Raw genomic sequence first — 17,609 nt, 5'->3', positions numbered from 1 at the left:
CTCAGTTTCCAGAGAAGCACATCCTCGGACCCCAGGCTTTCATCTCCCTCTCCCCCAGTATTTCCTGGCCTGCTGTAAGGACTCTGTGGCCTCCCTCTTTTCCCTCTGGAAACAGAAGCTCCAGCGAATGTTTCTAACTCCTGAGTCCACTCAGCCATGTCCCCCTTGCAAAATCCTCCCCTTCCCTCACCCCCCTGCACCCAGCCAGCCAATCCGCGGCCTGAGAGCCTCGCCAGACACATCTCCCAGGGCCTCGGCGGGATAAAACTGGCTGGTGATGCCAGGTGGATGGGAGCAAACTTCAGAAGGAAGAGACGCCTGGGCCCTGGGCACCCTCAGGGGCAGACCCAGGCAGAAAGGGCCTGAGACCAGCCGGCCAGGTATGTCGCCTAGAGGCTAGACGGGAGCTGTTTGGGAAACAGCTGGCCTGTGAGAAAGGAGATGGTCCTAAGAAGACTGCAGCCTTTTCCCTCTCAAGCTAAGTGGGCTGAGGCAGGGTCTATGGAGGGACAGGGTACCTGGACTGGAGTTCGGGGCTTTCTAGGTACACTCCAAACCGTGGATCCTCCCAACAGGCACATTTGTTAGGCCAGGCTGAGGTTGGCCTCACTTCACCCAAAAATCCCCTACTACTGACACTCAGTGGGAGTGAAAAAAAACAAAACAAAAACAACAACAACAAAAAAAAAAAAAAAAAAAAAAAACCTGATTTGGAGAGGGGTGTGGGTTTGGGGCCTTGATTCTCATGCCCTTTGCCCTGGGGCTATATGCAGGGTAGCAGCGTAGCAGCTGGAGCTGCCAGGACCTGCGTAAGAAGCCGCGAGTTCCGCAGCTGGGAGCGACTCCCTGGCGATGCCTCACAACTCGATCAGATCCGGTAAGGATTGCGAGGGGCCAGAACCCCCAGCCCTCCCGCCGCCGCCGCGCGGTGCGGTCTGAGCTAGGGCGGGTGGGGTGAGAGAGCTCCCGCTCTAGGCTGACAGGACCCACCTGCGTGGGGACATAGTTGGGGGCGCCTTGGACCTGGCTCTCCACTAGGGACTGCCTCGCTGTTCTTGGGTCCCCCTCTGTCCGACTGAGCTGTCCTTCCCCGGCCTTGGCTTCTGAGAACTACAGGAAGCAGTGAGGGGTTATTTGTGGGGGTCACAGGGGTTGTCCTTTTGCACCCCACAACCATCTTGCATAGCCTGTTAGGGTGGACATCCTGGGCACTTAGGCCAAGGAGATTCTAGACTTGCCGCGACCTCTAGTCCTTGGTCTCTGGGTGCTCATAGTTCTTCCCAGGACTCCCCTAGAGATCCATAAATCACCTCTACTTCCATACATCTTTACCCAAGGGAAGAGGAGTGTGGGGTCTGTAGATCTGGTCTAGGGACAGTGGCGCACTAGATTCTTTTCTACCTGGCTTGAGCCAGGCAGGGACTCAGGCTCAGGGCTTCCACTGGCGCAGACTACGCCGGCCGCCAAAAGATCCCCATTTTCCTTCCCACCTGCGCCCCAGCCCTGGGCCTTCAGAGCTCCGGGGCTTTCTGCAGCTGTGCCCAATCTGCCCACTCGCGGCCCGGGCTGGGGTGTACAGGGGAAAGGACTCCGAGGGTCCAGGCTGGCGAGTGCGGCGGACGCCTGCCACCCAGTCGCACGGTCAGGAAGGACAGCGGGCGGAGGCGCGCCTCGGCCTGCGGTGATGGATGGAGCCAGGTCCGGCGAAAGGAAAACGATTTATGGGGCCAGGGCGCATCGCGATCGATTTGGGCCGGCCGAGTGAGAGGAAATCAATATTTCAGATGAATTCTCTGGGAATATGAAGTCGCTCTTAGCAAACGGGACATTTGTTATAATAAAGAGGGTCGGATCCCGCACGCCGCTCGGCTGAGATCTCTATTTATCCGCCAGAGTCGGAGCATGAGGCGCGGTCTCCGTTCGGAGGGCCCACATCTCTCTGAAAGGGACACAGCCAAATCTCCGGGGCACGGAAAGGTTTTCCAACCCTTTCGCTGTAAAGCAGTGGAGGGATTCAGCAGGATGCTCACTCCCCACGAAAGTGGGACCCCAGCGGTCTTAGCTGCCCTGGCTGACTTGGAACAGCTGCAGTCACTGCAGCGTGGAGACATCCCAGCTCTTCCCTGGCGCCACCAAGGAAGCTGCCTGGTTCTCCGGATCTGGCAGCTCCTAGCGCGCCTGCGATGCTTTCTAAGGGCTGGGCAAAATTTTGGCCCCTTAGTCTTTAGCAAAACTAGGGTATGCATCGCCCCCGCCCCGGGAGCTGGGTAGTTTGCCAGGCCTAGCGAGGACTTGGGTCTGGACGCTGTTAACTTCCCTGGCTAGGCTTTTGACATTCAGGTGCTTTGACCTCCTCTTACCGAGAGTGGGGACTCACAAACTCTTCTCAAACGCTGCTTAAGAAAAAAAAAGTGTGTGTGTGTGTGGGGGGGGGATGTCAGAATCTCTCCTGATTGTCTTGTTTTGTTCTAAAACCACTCATTAGAATAATCGAAAAGACTAAAGGCACAGTGTACCTATATTTGTAATCAACAACTGCCCTAGTTGCTAAAAGAAAGACACTTTCCTTACCAGCTCCGGTGAGATCACTCTTGGGGTTGAGTGGTTCCTCGGTTGTCTCTTGCCTTACCAGGTAGTTTTCTGTCTGAGGAAGCGGAAGGAGCTTCTTCTCCCTCCTCCAAACAAAAGAAATAAAAGCTCGAAGGAGAAGGGAGACTTTCTTCATTGATACAGTATGATTTTTAAAAGGATGAAAATGCCTAAAGGAATCCCAATAGTTCAAATCTGTCCCGCATTTCTCTCTTGACCCCTGTGTTGAGCCAGAGATGCTCTGGCTTTCTGATAATTTATTTGATGCCCTGTCCGGTATTTAGAGAAGAATCCTTAGTGAGCCCCTCTTGTTTTTTGTTTTGATAAAAACCATTATTTGGGTCCAGCGGCTGCTCTACAAGTCCGTTGGCATCCCAACTTCAGTGGAGGGCAAGCTTCTTCTCAGGTTCGCCAGAGCCAGGCCAGAACCCCCTGGTACAGCCATCACTGCTGCCCCGGCAGAAGTTTCCTTTGCACAGGCACCTAGGCGGAGGAGGCTCACCCTTCACCTTCCAACCATCCCGGGCTAATCTAGTCTTGTAGAAAGGTCTTAACGTCTTTACAGCTTTATTCTCAAGGATGGTTCATATTTTGAATGAGTTATTTTGACATCTGTAGGTCAGCGTGGGCTGAGCGGTCTGTAAATTCGCAAGAATTTTTGTTGTACCGGGGGACAAACTTCTCTAAAAGCAGAAATCTAATATATATATTTCGAAGGATGAGGGAGAAATGATCGGCGCCACTTAAATATTAAAATGTAAATAATACCGTTTCTGTGATGGAGACAGTTTGGCAAAAAGCAAGCAGATTGTCATTAATAGTAATATTGAAAAACTTGCGGAGAATCTGTCCCTCCCTCCTTCCTGAAAACCTGTCATTCTAGCCTCAGATGAGAAGTTCACAGAAGGCATCTGCATCTGAGTTGCCTGCTGTCTGACACCTAAGACCGGTGTCTCCTGAGAAAGGGAGAAAACTCATCTGGAAAGGATCCATTTCTTTCCAGGTTTCTTGCCCAACTTAGGTTCTTGGGAGGCGAACCGGTGTCCAGGAATATAAAGAAGTATTGGAGTTCCCCAATTCATCTTTCTTTCAGGACAGTCTATTTTCCCACCCTCTGCAAGTTAATTAGGAGATAATTTAGTTGCCTTGTGAATTAGTTTTAAGATAAGTATCTTTTCAAGCGTTGTCACTTTAATTGCCCGGCTGATTGATAAGAAGTAATTATTTCTAATTGACGCTTTTTTGATGTCTATTGGAAGCATTTATTTGATACCTTTTTGGAATAAAAGGAAAGTTAATTAATTTTATCAATCTACATCCAAAAGTACTTTGCCATTTTTTCCCTGATCAGGACAAAGAAAATAAATGAAACAAAATAAAAATCAATACCAGGAAATTTTAATTATTAAGAATTACTTTGTTTCAACAGGGATCATCTATTAGTATAGCAAATTAAAACACTTTATGAAAGCCCCAAATCTCCAATTTCAATGAGTGCAACTATTATGGGCATACATTTTCATGAATATATTTATTAGCTCTTTATGCATCTACTGCTTTTTGTATCATGTTCCCTCTGCTTTGAAGTTGTGGGTTTTTTTTTTTATTTGTTTTGTTTTTGTTTTGTCAAATCGATAAAACTTGGAATTCTCTAAACAGATAAAATCAGTTTTTTGTTTTCATTTTGGCTGTGGTTTGTTGGGAGCCAATTGTAAGTATGACTTACTAACAGTCGTCTTTGCTCCCTGTAATTGTTGATGGAGCTGTGTGTAAAGGTGAAACTTTTACTTGTGCTTGGTGACATGCTGTCTAAACCTAAACCTTGGAGTAAACAGTTTAATCATCGACCTTCAAGAACAGTTTACTGTGAGAGAGAAAAAGGCAGAAAAGAATAAAGAAAAGGAAATGAAAGTAAAAAGAAAAGGGATGGAGGTGGAGGGAAGACGTGGGGAGACAGAAGCATCACAGTTACTCAGGAAACAGGGGAAGGGAGCAGGGGGAGCAGGGGGAGCAGGGGGAGCAGGGGGAGCAGGGGGAGCAGGGGGAGCAGGGGGAGCAGGGGGATCAGGGAGGAGCAGGATAGAAGTACCAGTTACCAGGGAAGGAAGGAGCCCGGAGCAGGGGGCTGGGGGAACCTGGATCTTTGAGTTAAAAGAAAATCCTAATATCTGAACACATTCGTTTGAACATCAAATCTCTGCGACAGCCCTGAGCCATTCCTTAACAGCAGCCCAAGTTCCCCCATTTCTATGCTTTACAAAGACGCGAACTCTTGGGCCGCAAACTGGTTACAATATTGGGCATCTAGTTATCAAAGTTTTCACTTGAAAAAAAAATCTACGAAAGGAAATCAATAAAATATACATTGTTTTCTAGGAAAACAGAAAAATTGGGTGCTGCTTTTATTTTGTTCCTAAAGCCTCATCTGTTAGACTGCATCTCATGAGCACACTTGTGACTTAATGGCACAAGAAGATAGTCCTAAATTAGCCCAACACACTCCCCCTCCCTTTCCACCCCCCACATGCACGATTGTGCACCTCAGGAAGAGAGGAACTGATTAGAATCATGTAAAATACCTCATGTCACGTTAATTTCAGCCAGTATCTTTTCCCATAATTTATATGAAGAATCGAATCCTGTCTACATTTAATTCTGTTTCTCCAAGATTATGTCGAGCTGCAAGAATGAGGAAATGTTTCAAATGAAAATGAAATCTAAGACGCACAAACAGCAGATAATATCACATACCAACCCCACTATTAGTGAAACGGGAAAAATATAAATAATGCAAAAAAAATCAGCAAGGGAGAGTTTAGTAATGGAAAATTCCCCTGCAATTAAATGAAACAGTAATTTAGTGGAGATATGCCTGAATGGATTAGCATTTATTAATTGGCTTTCATAGAAACAATGTGTGTGTGCTCACACATGCCCACACACAGGGTAGTGTAAAAATTATAGATTCCCTGCAGGAAAAGTTGCTCAAATGCTCATATCAAATTATGTCCTTATCACATTCTCTGTTTTGTGTGTGAAAAATTCCAGTTCTTTCCCTGGTAAGTTCCAGCTGCACATAGAGAGCCTGCAGAAAGAAGCTGCTCACCCTCATCCTATTCGTACATTTCTAAACATGAAACCATGTGTGCATGGCTTTGCTTAGGGACATCCAAACCAGGTCTAAAAAGGTGACCTGCCTACTGTTGTGGGACTGGGCTAGCTAACCAACATAGAGAAGGCTGTTTTGTGGTTTTGGTCCTTCCCAGACTGCCTGAGCATCTTAGGCAGGAGCTACAGTTTGTAATGCCGAGGAGCTTGGCGCAGTTGACTGGTACATGGATGTGTTTACTTTCTCTCGCCAGTTGGTTTGTTTCATTCAGGACTGAGCGTTTTAAAGCCACTCTATCTGTCCAAGAAGGGCTGGAGTTCTCAGCTGAGCTTTGAGGCTTTGAGTTCTGAGAATTTGAGAATAAGAGAACCAAAAGAAATGAAACTCATTTGATAGCTCACTTGTGCACATGGGAGTGGAGGTGCGGGGAGGGAGGGAGGGAGGGAAGGAGAGGGAGAGGCATAGTGAGAGGGAGTGGGGGAGAGTTTTAAAAGGAGGAAGCAGGGAATGAGTTCCCATTCAAGGCTGAGGAATATTTTGCCTTTAGTTCTTACACTGGTTTAAGCTTCCCCTCCTAAGCTTCTCCTTCCTTCAGAGGCAAGACTTCAGGGTCTGAAGCACGTACCCCACATACCCACATCCCATGAATGTTTCTTTCTGGAGTCAGGTGGCAACGCCTTACTTAACCCAGGTTCCTTTGGGAAAAGCATCAGAAACTGTACAAAAGCTGTTTCTAAGGCAATGTTGGACGGGTCACTTTGAGGTGAAAAGTACAAAGACCACGGAGCAATCCTGGAATGGACTACCTGAAGCCAGGCAGCAGGGGTGGGGGGATGGGGGAGGCTCTGCAGCTATGTTGAGTCGGTGCTGACTTTAAAGTCCATCTGTGAGGGGAGATGAGTTTTCCATGTTCACAGTTGGGGTAGCAGGTTCTGGATTTCCAAAAACCCTTCAGGCCTCATGGGGACCTGAAAATCAAATGCTTATTTCAGAAAGCAAATATTTTTTATGGCAGGGTGTTGGGGTGAAACCCTGTTCACATCACTGAGCACTGGTTTTGACATGACTGAAGATCTTGAATGGACAGTGTGTAGAAACCAGCATCTTTGTTCAAGGATAACAGGAGAAGCTCAGCAGTGAAGGCTCTAGCTTTCTCAGCTCCCTTTTCTGAGTTAAATCTAAGGATCCCACTCTATAGTCCCAGATGCCATGTAAGGGGCCAGGTATGACCAGGCTCTCTACAGCTGTCCTTCCTCCTGCCCTCCTGGTTCCAGCACTCCCACGCTGCACTGCTGCTCTAGGGCCAAAGGAGAACCAGACACATGAGCCAAGGAAGCTCACTTTCTGCCAGGAAGCTGAGATTCTCATCTCTGAGGGTTACAGGTGTGGCACCATACTACCAGCAGGCACATCCATCACCTGACAGGCATGAATGGCTGTTTCTATAGAAATAGAAGGAGCTCATAGCCACTCCCTTTCGCCCCAAATCTAGCTCTTCAGAGCTCAGTAGCGCTGGATGAATGGTCCACACTTGCAAACTTGATAGAAACTCAGCCAGAGGCTGAGTAAGAAGGCTACAGTGCCTGTGCCAGCTGGGACTGCTAGAGCCTTCACTCTCTCAGCTTCTCATCCATACCCCCAGTCTCTAGCAGTTAAACAAAAGGTGTTTGTCTACAGCATGGATGTCTGTCTTTCCATCTGTGAAGAGAGGCAAGTGGTTTATATCTCTGGGCACCTCTTGAAAGTTGCTGTCGGGAGAAGTAGGGGGTCAAACATTAGCCAATACAAAGGGAGGGGCCTTTAAAAATATTTCCCCGTAACTATCATCACACATCCGTCTGTACCCGAAATGCCATCCTTTGGCACCTTAGAAAGTTTAAAGCCCACAGGAAAGTTTATTTCCTCCCTTGGCATCTCAAAGCCATGTTTAGTTTGAATGCTTGGGTTTATTTAAGGAATAGCAAGTGAGTATATGGAATAGAAATGGCTTTGGTGTGTTCAGGAAGGCTTCCCTATTTTTCCAGGGGCTGGTACTAGGTATACAATCTCCTGACCATGTAGCTGGGTATGGTGGAGATGCTGGGATGCTGAGCGCCAGGATGCTGGGCGCCAGGATGCTGGGGTCCAGGATGCTGGGGTCCAGGATGCTGGGGTCCAGGATGCTGGGTGCCTGGATGCTGGGGTTCAGGATGCTGGGGTCTAGGATGCTGGGGTTCAGGATGCTGGGGTCCAGGATGCTGGGGTTCAGGATGCTGGGGTCTAGGATGCTGGGTGCCTGGCACTTTCTCCAAGTTTAGCTTTGCTTCCTTTGCAGCTTCCACAGGGTCTGTCTCTCAGGGGATCAAAGCCAGAGCTCAGCTCCTTTGCAGCCTCTACAGAGGTTCCCTTGTAAGTCAGCTCAAAATAGCTGAACTGGCTATGGTTTTTTATTTTTATTTTTTTGCAATGGTTTTTTTAAAGCAGAGAAACTGAAAGAAAGTGTATGTCCCTCCATCTTTGGCTCCTACTTTTTCTGCCTCTCTCTCTTCTCCTCCCAGCCCCCTTTCTATTTTCTCTTTTTTCACTTGTTTTTCTAAGTGGCCTTGGAGTGACCTGGCAGTCAGTGCTAATTGCTCTGCTGGGACATATTGTCACTGTCAGAACAGGGCAGGAGACTGGTCTGGCTGAATGACGCATCTGAGAAGGAAACAGGCTATAATCTGCTGTCATCCCGTGAACCCTGTGTTTGCACACACCCAAGCCTCTGTTTGTGTTGTAATTTTTATTCTTTGGTGTCTCCACTATCTGAAGAAGAGAAGCAGAACTATTATCCCTGGGATAAGCTCAGGGACTGAAAGGTGTCAAGAGGGTGAGGGACTTCCACAGTGATTGTGAAGCCAGTGTCCCATCCCAGCCTCTCGCCACCAAAAACCCAATTCTGCAAGCAGCAGAGGGGATAAGCCCTGGAAACTTTGTTTTTCACCTGGAGCCTCACTGTTTTCTCTCTGTGTGACTCTCTTTGAGATTGGTTATTTTATCTGTATAAAATTGTGGGATACTCCAGGGTTTCTAGAAAATGGTTTATGTAAAACTAGTGTCCAAACGAATATGTATGAATATATTTCCAAAAGAAATTATTATGTTCATTATGGCATCTAGTGGCTACTCAAGATTTTTATCTTCTCTTCCTCCTCTATTTTTTAAAGGGACTTAAGTAGCTCGGGTAGCAGAGGATAGCATGAACCATGAACTTCTCCATCTATCTCTAGCCTCTACTTTCTGAATGTGACAGTGAATCACCACAACTGAATTATAAGGTACTGGGAATTAAACCTGAGGATTTCTGCATGCCAGGCAAACACTCCAAAAATGAAACTATATCATTAGTCCTAACAACAACAGAAACCAAAACAAAAACAACAAAAACACTTCCATAGTACGGGCACCAGGAAATGGAGTGTCCAGGACACATTTCCAGATATCCAGATATCAGCAGGCTATCTAGAGCTGAAACTTTGTTCTTTTGTAGATTTAGGAGAGACCTTTTCATATTTCATGTACACAAAGCTAATCCAACAGCTGCTGGGATAAGTAGAAGAAAACTTGGGAAACATCCACTAGAGTCCCCACAGCCACTGTCCTAGCTAGAAACCATTTTACAAGAGAACCCAGTAGTAGCAGCAGCACTAGGCTTCTAATAGAATGAACTGTCTGTGGACTTCAGTTTGGAATCCATCCAAGGGCAATGGTTTTCAGCCTGTGGGTCTCAGCCCCTTTGACAAACCTTCATCTATAAAAATATTTGCATTATGATTTGTAACAGTAGAAAAATTATAATTATGAAGTAGCAACAAAAGTAATTGTGTGGTTGGGGGTCACCACAACATGAGGGATGGTTGTAAAGAGCCTCAGCATTAGGAAGACTGAGAACACTGCTGTAGGACTTCATGGATCTGCCAGAGAGCTCCTGTGGGCTTGCAGCTACACTGTGTGTGCACCTAAAACAAGACATGCAAACATTTGTCTTAGAAATTCACTTTAAATTCAGATCCATAGTTTTTAGTGATTAAAAATCACCAGTTTTCTGATTTCTTCTGCTTTCTCCCTATCTCCTTTTCCCTCTACCTCTGTGTTCTATTTCCCTGCCTTGTATAATAATAACCCAGCTTGAGTCTGATGGTAAATTCTGGCTGACGTTTAAGTCCTGTAACTGAAGACTTTACCCCTTCATCCGAAGCTGACTCAGTTCCTGAGAGCCTCAAAAAAAAAAAAAAAAAGGTGGCAGTTGTACCCACAGACTCATCTTGTGATGAGCATCTGATTTTGACTCTGAGGGGGAAGCAAGGGGGAGGCTGTACAAGAAACAGTGCTACAGTCAATCTAGAAAGCAGCCAAATCTGAGAGGCAGCAGTTTACTTCAGCTTAGCTAGTAAACAGGAAGGGCCACCTACCATGCTTAGGGCACCATGCCAGGGATGGCAACATTTGTGGCCAGAGCCAGAAGGATAAAAGGTGAATGGCTGGGCTTTTATCATGAAGAGACAAGAGGCACCTACTTACCGGCAGGGAAACGGATTCTTGTGAAGCCCTTTGAAGGGAACTGACCCAGAGTACTGGGACTGGGAATGAGCAGACAAAACAGTTTAGGGCCAGGACAAGGACAAACATGGACAGACAGGTCAGTTGGAAGCACCAGGGCTGAGGTCGTTTACCTTGAACCACTACTAGAGAGAAACCACATTATCATGGCTGACATAAAAACTCCTGTGGTCCTCTGTGGTCTGGTGGATCCTAGAAGCATTCTGCTCCAGAAAGGTATCCTGGAATCCTGAGTAGGACCAGCAGTCTCCAGAAGTCTACACTGGAGTTTCATCTCCATGTGGCTGGACAGCTCAAAATGAGGCAGAATTATGGTTGCCAGTGTCATGGACAGGTGTGTAGTTCTGCAGAGCTGAACGGTTAGCTCCGTCAGACAGAAGGGGTCCTTTGCCTGGGAATGCTGGAGGCACGACAGCACAGCAGCACCTGCCCAGGCCGCACGGTGTAGACACGATTGCCTCAGCCTCTCACTGTTTGCAGACTAATTATTTCTGTTTGTCAGTCTTCCCCAAATAGACAGCACCCACCTCGAGCCCAGACAACCCAAGGTTCCTATCGGTAGAGGATTAAAAGGAGGTTCTCAAAGGGCTGGCCTTTAGGGTCACACATGCCCAGCCTTGAGGCTCTTCTGACTGTTCATGCTGTGTGAGTTGAGGAACTGTTGATTTTGTCAATTGTTGGGACTCAGTGGTCCTGCCTCAAAGCAATGACGTCTGAATCTCAAACCACTTGCTGTCTGTATCTGAACTGTCCTCAGAAGACTCCCCTCCTGCTGTAGAGCGTCCACTGCCTTTCTTCTTCCTCGTTTTCCAGGAAATCCTACTACTGTGGTTTTGTGGCAGTTTGTAGTCCGCTTTAAGAAGGTTTTATCTTTATGGCTCCTATGTTTTTGGCCTGAGCTACGTGAGGGCCTGTCAGGATACTCAGACACAAACTCCAAGAGCTGCCTAGTATTTAATTACACTAAGTAGTCCAACTGGCCCAGGAAGTGTTAAGGTCAAGGAGAGTCACAGACAAGGCCCTGTCATACACTGTACTGACGGAGACTGGGGGTTTGTACACCTGGATCCAGGTCCTACAGCCTTGTGTCAGACCAGAGACCTCTTCTTAAAAACCAGCACTCTTCTGGTGACTTTGTGGTACACCCCAAAGTGTGGGGAGGGTAGATTAAGAAGCTATAAGATGAGAGAGACAGACAGACAGACAGAGACAGAGACAGACAGACAGACTGTAGTCTCTTCTGAACAAGCAGCATTTAGAAAATAGGAAGAAAGGGCCTTCTTCACAGGCTGAACTCCACTGAGAGCTGCTGACACACACACACACACACACACACACACACACAGCTGGAACTAGAAGTATAAAGGTTCACAAGCCACTTCCTTGTGGAACTCATGCAAGGGCATGTTCAGTTCTGAGAATGAGTGAACGGCTTCTTAAATTTTGTCATCTGGACTCCTGGCCATTTCTATAAGTCTTCCATCTCACACATATACCACATGTACTGGCAGATAGATATACACCTTCTTATACACATAAACACACTGGGAATAAGACTTTCAATGCTTAGAAATTGTCCTAGAACTAGAGGTGATACATGGGAAAGAGAAGCTCCTCTGTTCTCAGAGTCCTAGAGACTCAGGTATGAAATGCAGGTCTGACTGGTTATGTCCTGATTGAATCCACAGTTGCAAGGAAGTCATAATAGACCAAGTAGGGACGGATAATCCAAGCTTCCACGGTTCCTGCTCTGGATTGTGGTATCATGTTTGAAAAGGAAACAGCCCATATCACCTTGGTTTCAGATCTGAATAAGGGAATATGGTGTATCCAGCCATGCCCTGCTTCCCTGACCTAGGACCTTATGAAATTCTTATGAAATTAAAGAGCATAGATGGTCAAGGAGGTTCAGTAGACACTCTTGGGTTCAGCATTGTTCTTGTAAGGTGAGGTTCAGGGACAGGCAATCATTTGCTAGTAGCTGCGTCTAATATCATTGGATCCCTGGAGTTAAGTTGGATCTTCCTTGGTCTGGATAGTTACTAGTGACAATTTTAAGGACTTGTTTTTCACAGAATCTAGCTTTTTGTACCCTTAGGATAAGGCACTGAGGGCACATTGTTCAGGCAGGATCTCCTGCTCAGATGACACTTTTATCCCTACCCTTCTGCTGTATTTTAGAATTTTGGAGCAGATCTTCTTTTGGGGTCCCTTTGACATTGGTCAAAGCCCAGTACACAGCTACCTCCAAGCTTACTTAGGTGTCTATTGGTCAAAACCTGAAAGAGAACGGGAAGAGTTAACAAAACCCGTGAACACATGAGACCATGCTTGTTGCAACACCCACAAGAACGGTGTTTATAGTTATCGCAGACAATATGGTTTCCTCAGTGAGCAAAACAGTCACCACCTTCAAATGCCTGTGTGATTTTCAAACAACATTTCCTTGCAGGTGAGCAGAGGAACACATCCAGACAGCAATGCCTGAAGTAGGAGCAGTGCATTGATTAGACAAAACACCTTCAAGTCGAAGGTGGAAGCTTTTCTACTTAGGAACTTCTGTGTCTGCTCTTTGGGATCCAGGACCTAAGAGCTGATTCCATGGACCCATTAAACTCACTGTTCCAAGATGCGTGTTGAAGAGCACTCTGACCATTCTGGTCTAATACATGTCAGAAAGGCTGGTGCTTCTGTGAAGGGGACTGTCTGATATCCACACAGACATTATGCTTCTCTAGTCACAAGAAATAATGGGACCTATGAGCTTCTCTCCCTCTAAGCGCATCTCTGGGACCTGATTTCACTCTTCCTAACAGTGCCTCTTCTTTACAGATACATGATACAGTTCATGTATGTTGGACATTGAAGGCACCCAGGTGCTTTGAAACAGTAAGTGGAGCAGGGCCGCCCATTACCCAGCTTCCCAGGCATGAGCACACCAACCGTCATCACATCTGTGCAAGCCACCACGCTCTCATTTTCTCAGCTCCCCAGGTAAACACACATCTAAGCGTCCTTACCCGTAGTTGTGATAAAATACCCTGATGAAAGCAGATTAAAGGAGAAAGGCTTTGTGTGTCTCGTGGTTCTATTGCAAGGAAATCGAGGTGGCTAGCACTTGATACTGTAAGTCACATGACACTGTCAAGAGCAAAGAACAATGAATTAATGCATGTCTGTTTGTGATCAGCCTACATTCTTGACTCATAAATCAAGCATCAATCCAGGCAATGGTGCCACTTATATTGGGTGGGTGTTCCCACCTCAATTAATGTAGTCAAGACACCTGGATCCTTTCACAAAGACAAGGCCAAACAGTTTTAGACAATTCCTTACTGAAGCTTTCTAGATTGTGTCAAGTTGACAATTCAAACTGTTCATCGCAATTCCTGAGGCTAGGGCATCTCTCCTCAAGATTTCCTCTGAAGGGCTTTCTGTCCCTGAAGACACCCTTCTAGAAACCCATAGATATGTTTTCTTTTGCTACACTCTGGAATGCACACACATCTCTGGGGACCATTCTCCCATGGTAAACTCTTCCTGGCTCATTTCTTAGCCAGTTCTTGTAAAAGCATCTCCAATTCTGACCCCCTCCCCCAGTTGCTTCCTCAGCTGTCCAGGGCAAGCTCTGCCTGTCCACCAGCCTCACCTGTTGGCATTTAATCCCATTGATTTTACCTGACTTTGTATTTCCTGGCTAAGCAAGCCCTAGGTTTTAATTCTAAATTATTTTAAGCAGGACTAGCATTAAGTGGTCAGTTAAATAAGTAAATACTTACTAAGCCCTTCAGCGTGGTGGGCAATGAAGTTGGGCTTAGTGGCCCTTGCTGGGTCAGGACAAGGCTAAGGGGGCTAAGGGGTCAACAGCACCAGCAGTCAGCCTGATCCTTTCCAGGAAGCACCGAGGACAGGGTCTGAGGCCACCCACAGGCAGTATTCTCAAGCCTGGACACCTCTGCCATTCTGCTGACATCCCAGAGACAGAAAAGCAAAGTGGACTTTCACCTACAGCCATGGAAATGAGAAACTTCAGTCCAGACAGACACAAAATGCTGAGCAAGGAGGGAGAGGTGGAGCTTGGCTTGTGGGCGGAGCTGAGAGAGGGCTTGTGGGCGGAGCTGAGAGAGGCTGAAGGTGAAGTCTCACTAGGTAGCAAGTGATCAGCAGTGCTGGGGGAGTCTGGGATGTGTGCCCGGGTGAAGGAGCTAGCAACTGGAAGAGGAAAGCTGGATGAGGTCCTGCGGCTGGGGGGAACATAACCAAGCCTGGCTAAGATAGTCATTCTAGGCTGCCTTTAGCAAGTCTGCCCACAGAGTGTTTGCCTGACCTGTTCACAAAGCTACAGTCCTGCCTGGTTGACTTCGTTTTCCTGTGTTTGCCACTTCTCATGTAATTTTTCTTCTCTCTTGCCAGAGTCTGTTAGACTTTGTGATGTTTTTATTAAGGGAATAGCTGTGACAGTAAGTTTTGATAGCTAGATTATGTTCATTATCAAAATGTTTTGATTTCTCTCCTCTCCTGGCCCCATTCCAGAGAAATTGAGCCTGGTGATTTTCCAAAATAATCTCAGATTCTTGCTCGGGCTTCCTCTTAATCCAATCGTTAACAGTTTTTTGTTTAAGTCAGCTTCTATGTGGATTCTGAGAGGACTCCCCAACACTCTTTCTGTGTGCAAACCCATGTTTCAGCGAACTAGCCATTGTTTACAAAGCACACACAGGCACATTCCCACTTGCGGACCTTTGGCCATTTGGTGCCAGACTCTGGTCACCACCCCTCCTCTCACAACCTTGCTCAAGTTCCATCCCTTCCACCGAGACTCTCTCAGATACCCTCAGCGTCAGTGACCATCCCATCTAACTTCCATTTTGTCTACTCTCTTCCACTCTTCAGCACACAGCCCCCTCTCCCTCCATTGTTAGAATCTTTTAGCTTTTTATTGTGATCTTCTCTCTCTGAGCTAGATAAAAGTTTAAATCCTTTCAAACTTTCAACTGCTCCACATGCTGTACGGAGTCCTCTGAGGAGTGAGGCCCAGGAATATATCTGTGTGCGTCACAGTAACTGATTCTTTCCACACAATATGATGTAACCATGTCTTAATCTTCTTTATAATAAATGGCAACCACGACACTGAAGAAGCAAAGAGTGTAGCCTTCTAGAGAACCTGTGTCAGCTACCAAAGATGGTACTGCCTGGCAGGCATGCAACCTCAGTCCCGGGAAGTCAAATTCTGGGTAGCCAGGTTGAACCACAGAGGCAACTACAAGCTGCAAACATGGGCAGACCTGGGCAGTTCTGCCCCAGGGACCAGTCTGATGGCCACAGGCTGCTTGGCAGGATGGCTGGTTAGGTTAAAAATAAACACTTCTGGTAGGCTAAGACTAAAAAACCCTCCAGTTGATACCTAGCACAGAGATTTGCCTAAGTGCTTAAAAAGAATTTGCCAACTGAAAGAAGCTGCCTCCTCCCCTGCTCTTCTCCTTCTCCTCTTCCATTTTCCTCTTCCATCTTATTCTCCTTCCCTCTCCTCCCTTCTTTCTTCCTCCCTTTCCCTCTTCCTTTCCTCCCCTTCCCTCCTCTTCATCTTCCTTTTCTTCTCCTCCCTTTTTCTCAACCTCTCTTCTTCCATTTTTCCTCTTCTGTTTCCTGATGTGGAGCCACCTCATATCCCTGACTTCACCACCATGATGGACTATAGCTTCTAACTGTGAGCCAAAATAAACCTTTCTTCTTCCCTACCTCCTTCTTTTTCTCCTCAAAACCCACTGAGGAGGCTGGACAGAGGGCTCAGCAGGGATATGAGAACTGGCTTCCAGAGGACACAGGTCCCATTTCTAGCACCTGCATGGTGGCTCACAACCTTCTGCAGTTTCGGTTTCAAGGCATAAGACACCCTCTCCTGGCCTCTGCAGGTACCAGGCACACACATCTCTCCCCCCTCCCTTATCCCCCTCCCTCCCTCAACCCCCCACATATACACAGTCTCTAACTGTGTCTCTGATTCTTAGTCTAGCCCAGACCTACCCTTCCTTCCTCTCTAACTTGGCCAATCACATCTTATCTCAGTTAAGATCTAAAAGCATATCTTTCCCCCACTTTGTGACTGCATTCCCTCACTGGGCTCTGCAGTTACCCCAACTACAGCCACGTTTCTCTCTTGTACCCCCAGCTCCTGTTGTCTTCTCCCTGTCATGACTTCGTCTGTCTCTACTAGAGGTTCTTCTAGCCTCATCTCATTTCCCTTCTCATCCATCTCAGAGTGATTTTTAAATGTGTGTTCATTAAACTCAGACATAACTTTGCAGCAGAGCAGCAGAACCTAGTGCTCTAGCAGGACATGGTGACTGATCCTGGATTGTTTACTATGCACTAGCTCTGCCCCCAAGAGATGCACACACCGACACACACACACACACTCATACACACTGACATACATACACACTGACATACATACACACACACTGACACACATTCTCTCTCTCACACACACTGAAACACAAACACACAGTCTCATACACACTGATACACATACACACACACTGACACACATTCACACACACATGCACACACATACACTCTCTCACACACACTGACACACTCTCATACACACTGATATACATACACACACACTGACACACATTCACACACACATGCACACACACACACACTCTCTCACACACACTGACACACTCTCTCACACACACTGACACACATACACACACACTGATACACATTCTCTCTCTCTCTCTCTCACTCACACACCCTCATACACACTGATACACATACACACACTGACACACATTCTCACACACACACACACTTTCTCTCACACACACTGACACACTCTCACATGCACTGACACACATACATACACACTGACACACACACACACTCACACCACTTGTGGATATTCTACAGGAGAAAGGAAGGTGATGGTGCATGTGACCCACAGTGAATGGATCAAGAAGTCCTGAGGTTTGGTAACAGTAAAAGTTATTATTGTGTGTGTTTCTCAAGGGCAAAGCCATCTCATCACATTACATATCTCCCAGAACTGAATATTGTTTTAATATCAATCCATTTTCTTAAAAAACAGCATCAATAGCCTCTGAACCTAAAGGAAATGTGGGGTGACTTGGGAAGGAGCTAGAAATCAAAATGTATACTCAGCAGACGTCTTCACCTGCAGGAAGACAGAGCTCTGACTATCTGATGTGGCTGTTTCTACCGTCCCCAGGCAGTTTTGTAGCAGGAATCCACAGGCCTTCGGAAGCTCAGGGAGGGAGCCAGATGAAAGACCTCTTAACATACCTTCCAGGACCCGGGGAGG

General features: G+C 46.8%; 1 protein-coding gene across 1 annotated transcript in view; it reads left to right on the top strand.

Moving 5' to 3' along the window:
* Positions 1-288: 288 nt before the first annotated feature.
* PAX8 (paired box 8) overlaps positions 289-17,609 on the top strand; it is a gene marked incomplete at both ends in the record, with an annotated part of 52,525 nt that continues 35,204 nt past the window's right edge. Inside the window, 3 exon segments of the mRNA XM_080927344.1 lie at positions 289-317; positions 319-380; positions 833-877. Of these exon segments, the coding sequence (XP_080783470.1) occupies positions 289-317; positions 319-380; positions 833-877 (136 nt within the window).

Source organism: Micromys minutus (genome assembly GCF_963924665.1).
Source record: "Micromys minutus genome assembly, chromosome: 13".
NCBI lineage: Eukaryota > Metazoa > Chordata > Mammalia > Rodentia > Muridae > Micromys > Micromys minutus.
Note: the sequence above shows the minus strand (reverse complement) of the source record. Positions and strands in the feature narration are given on the sequence as shown.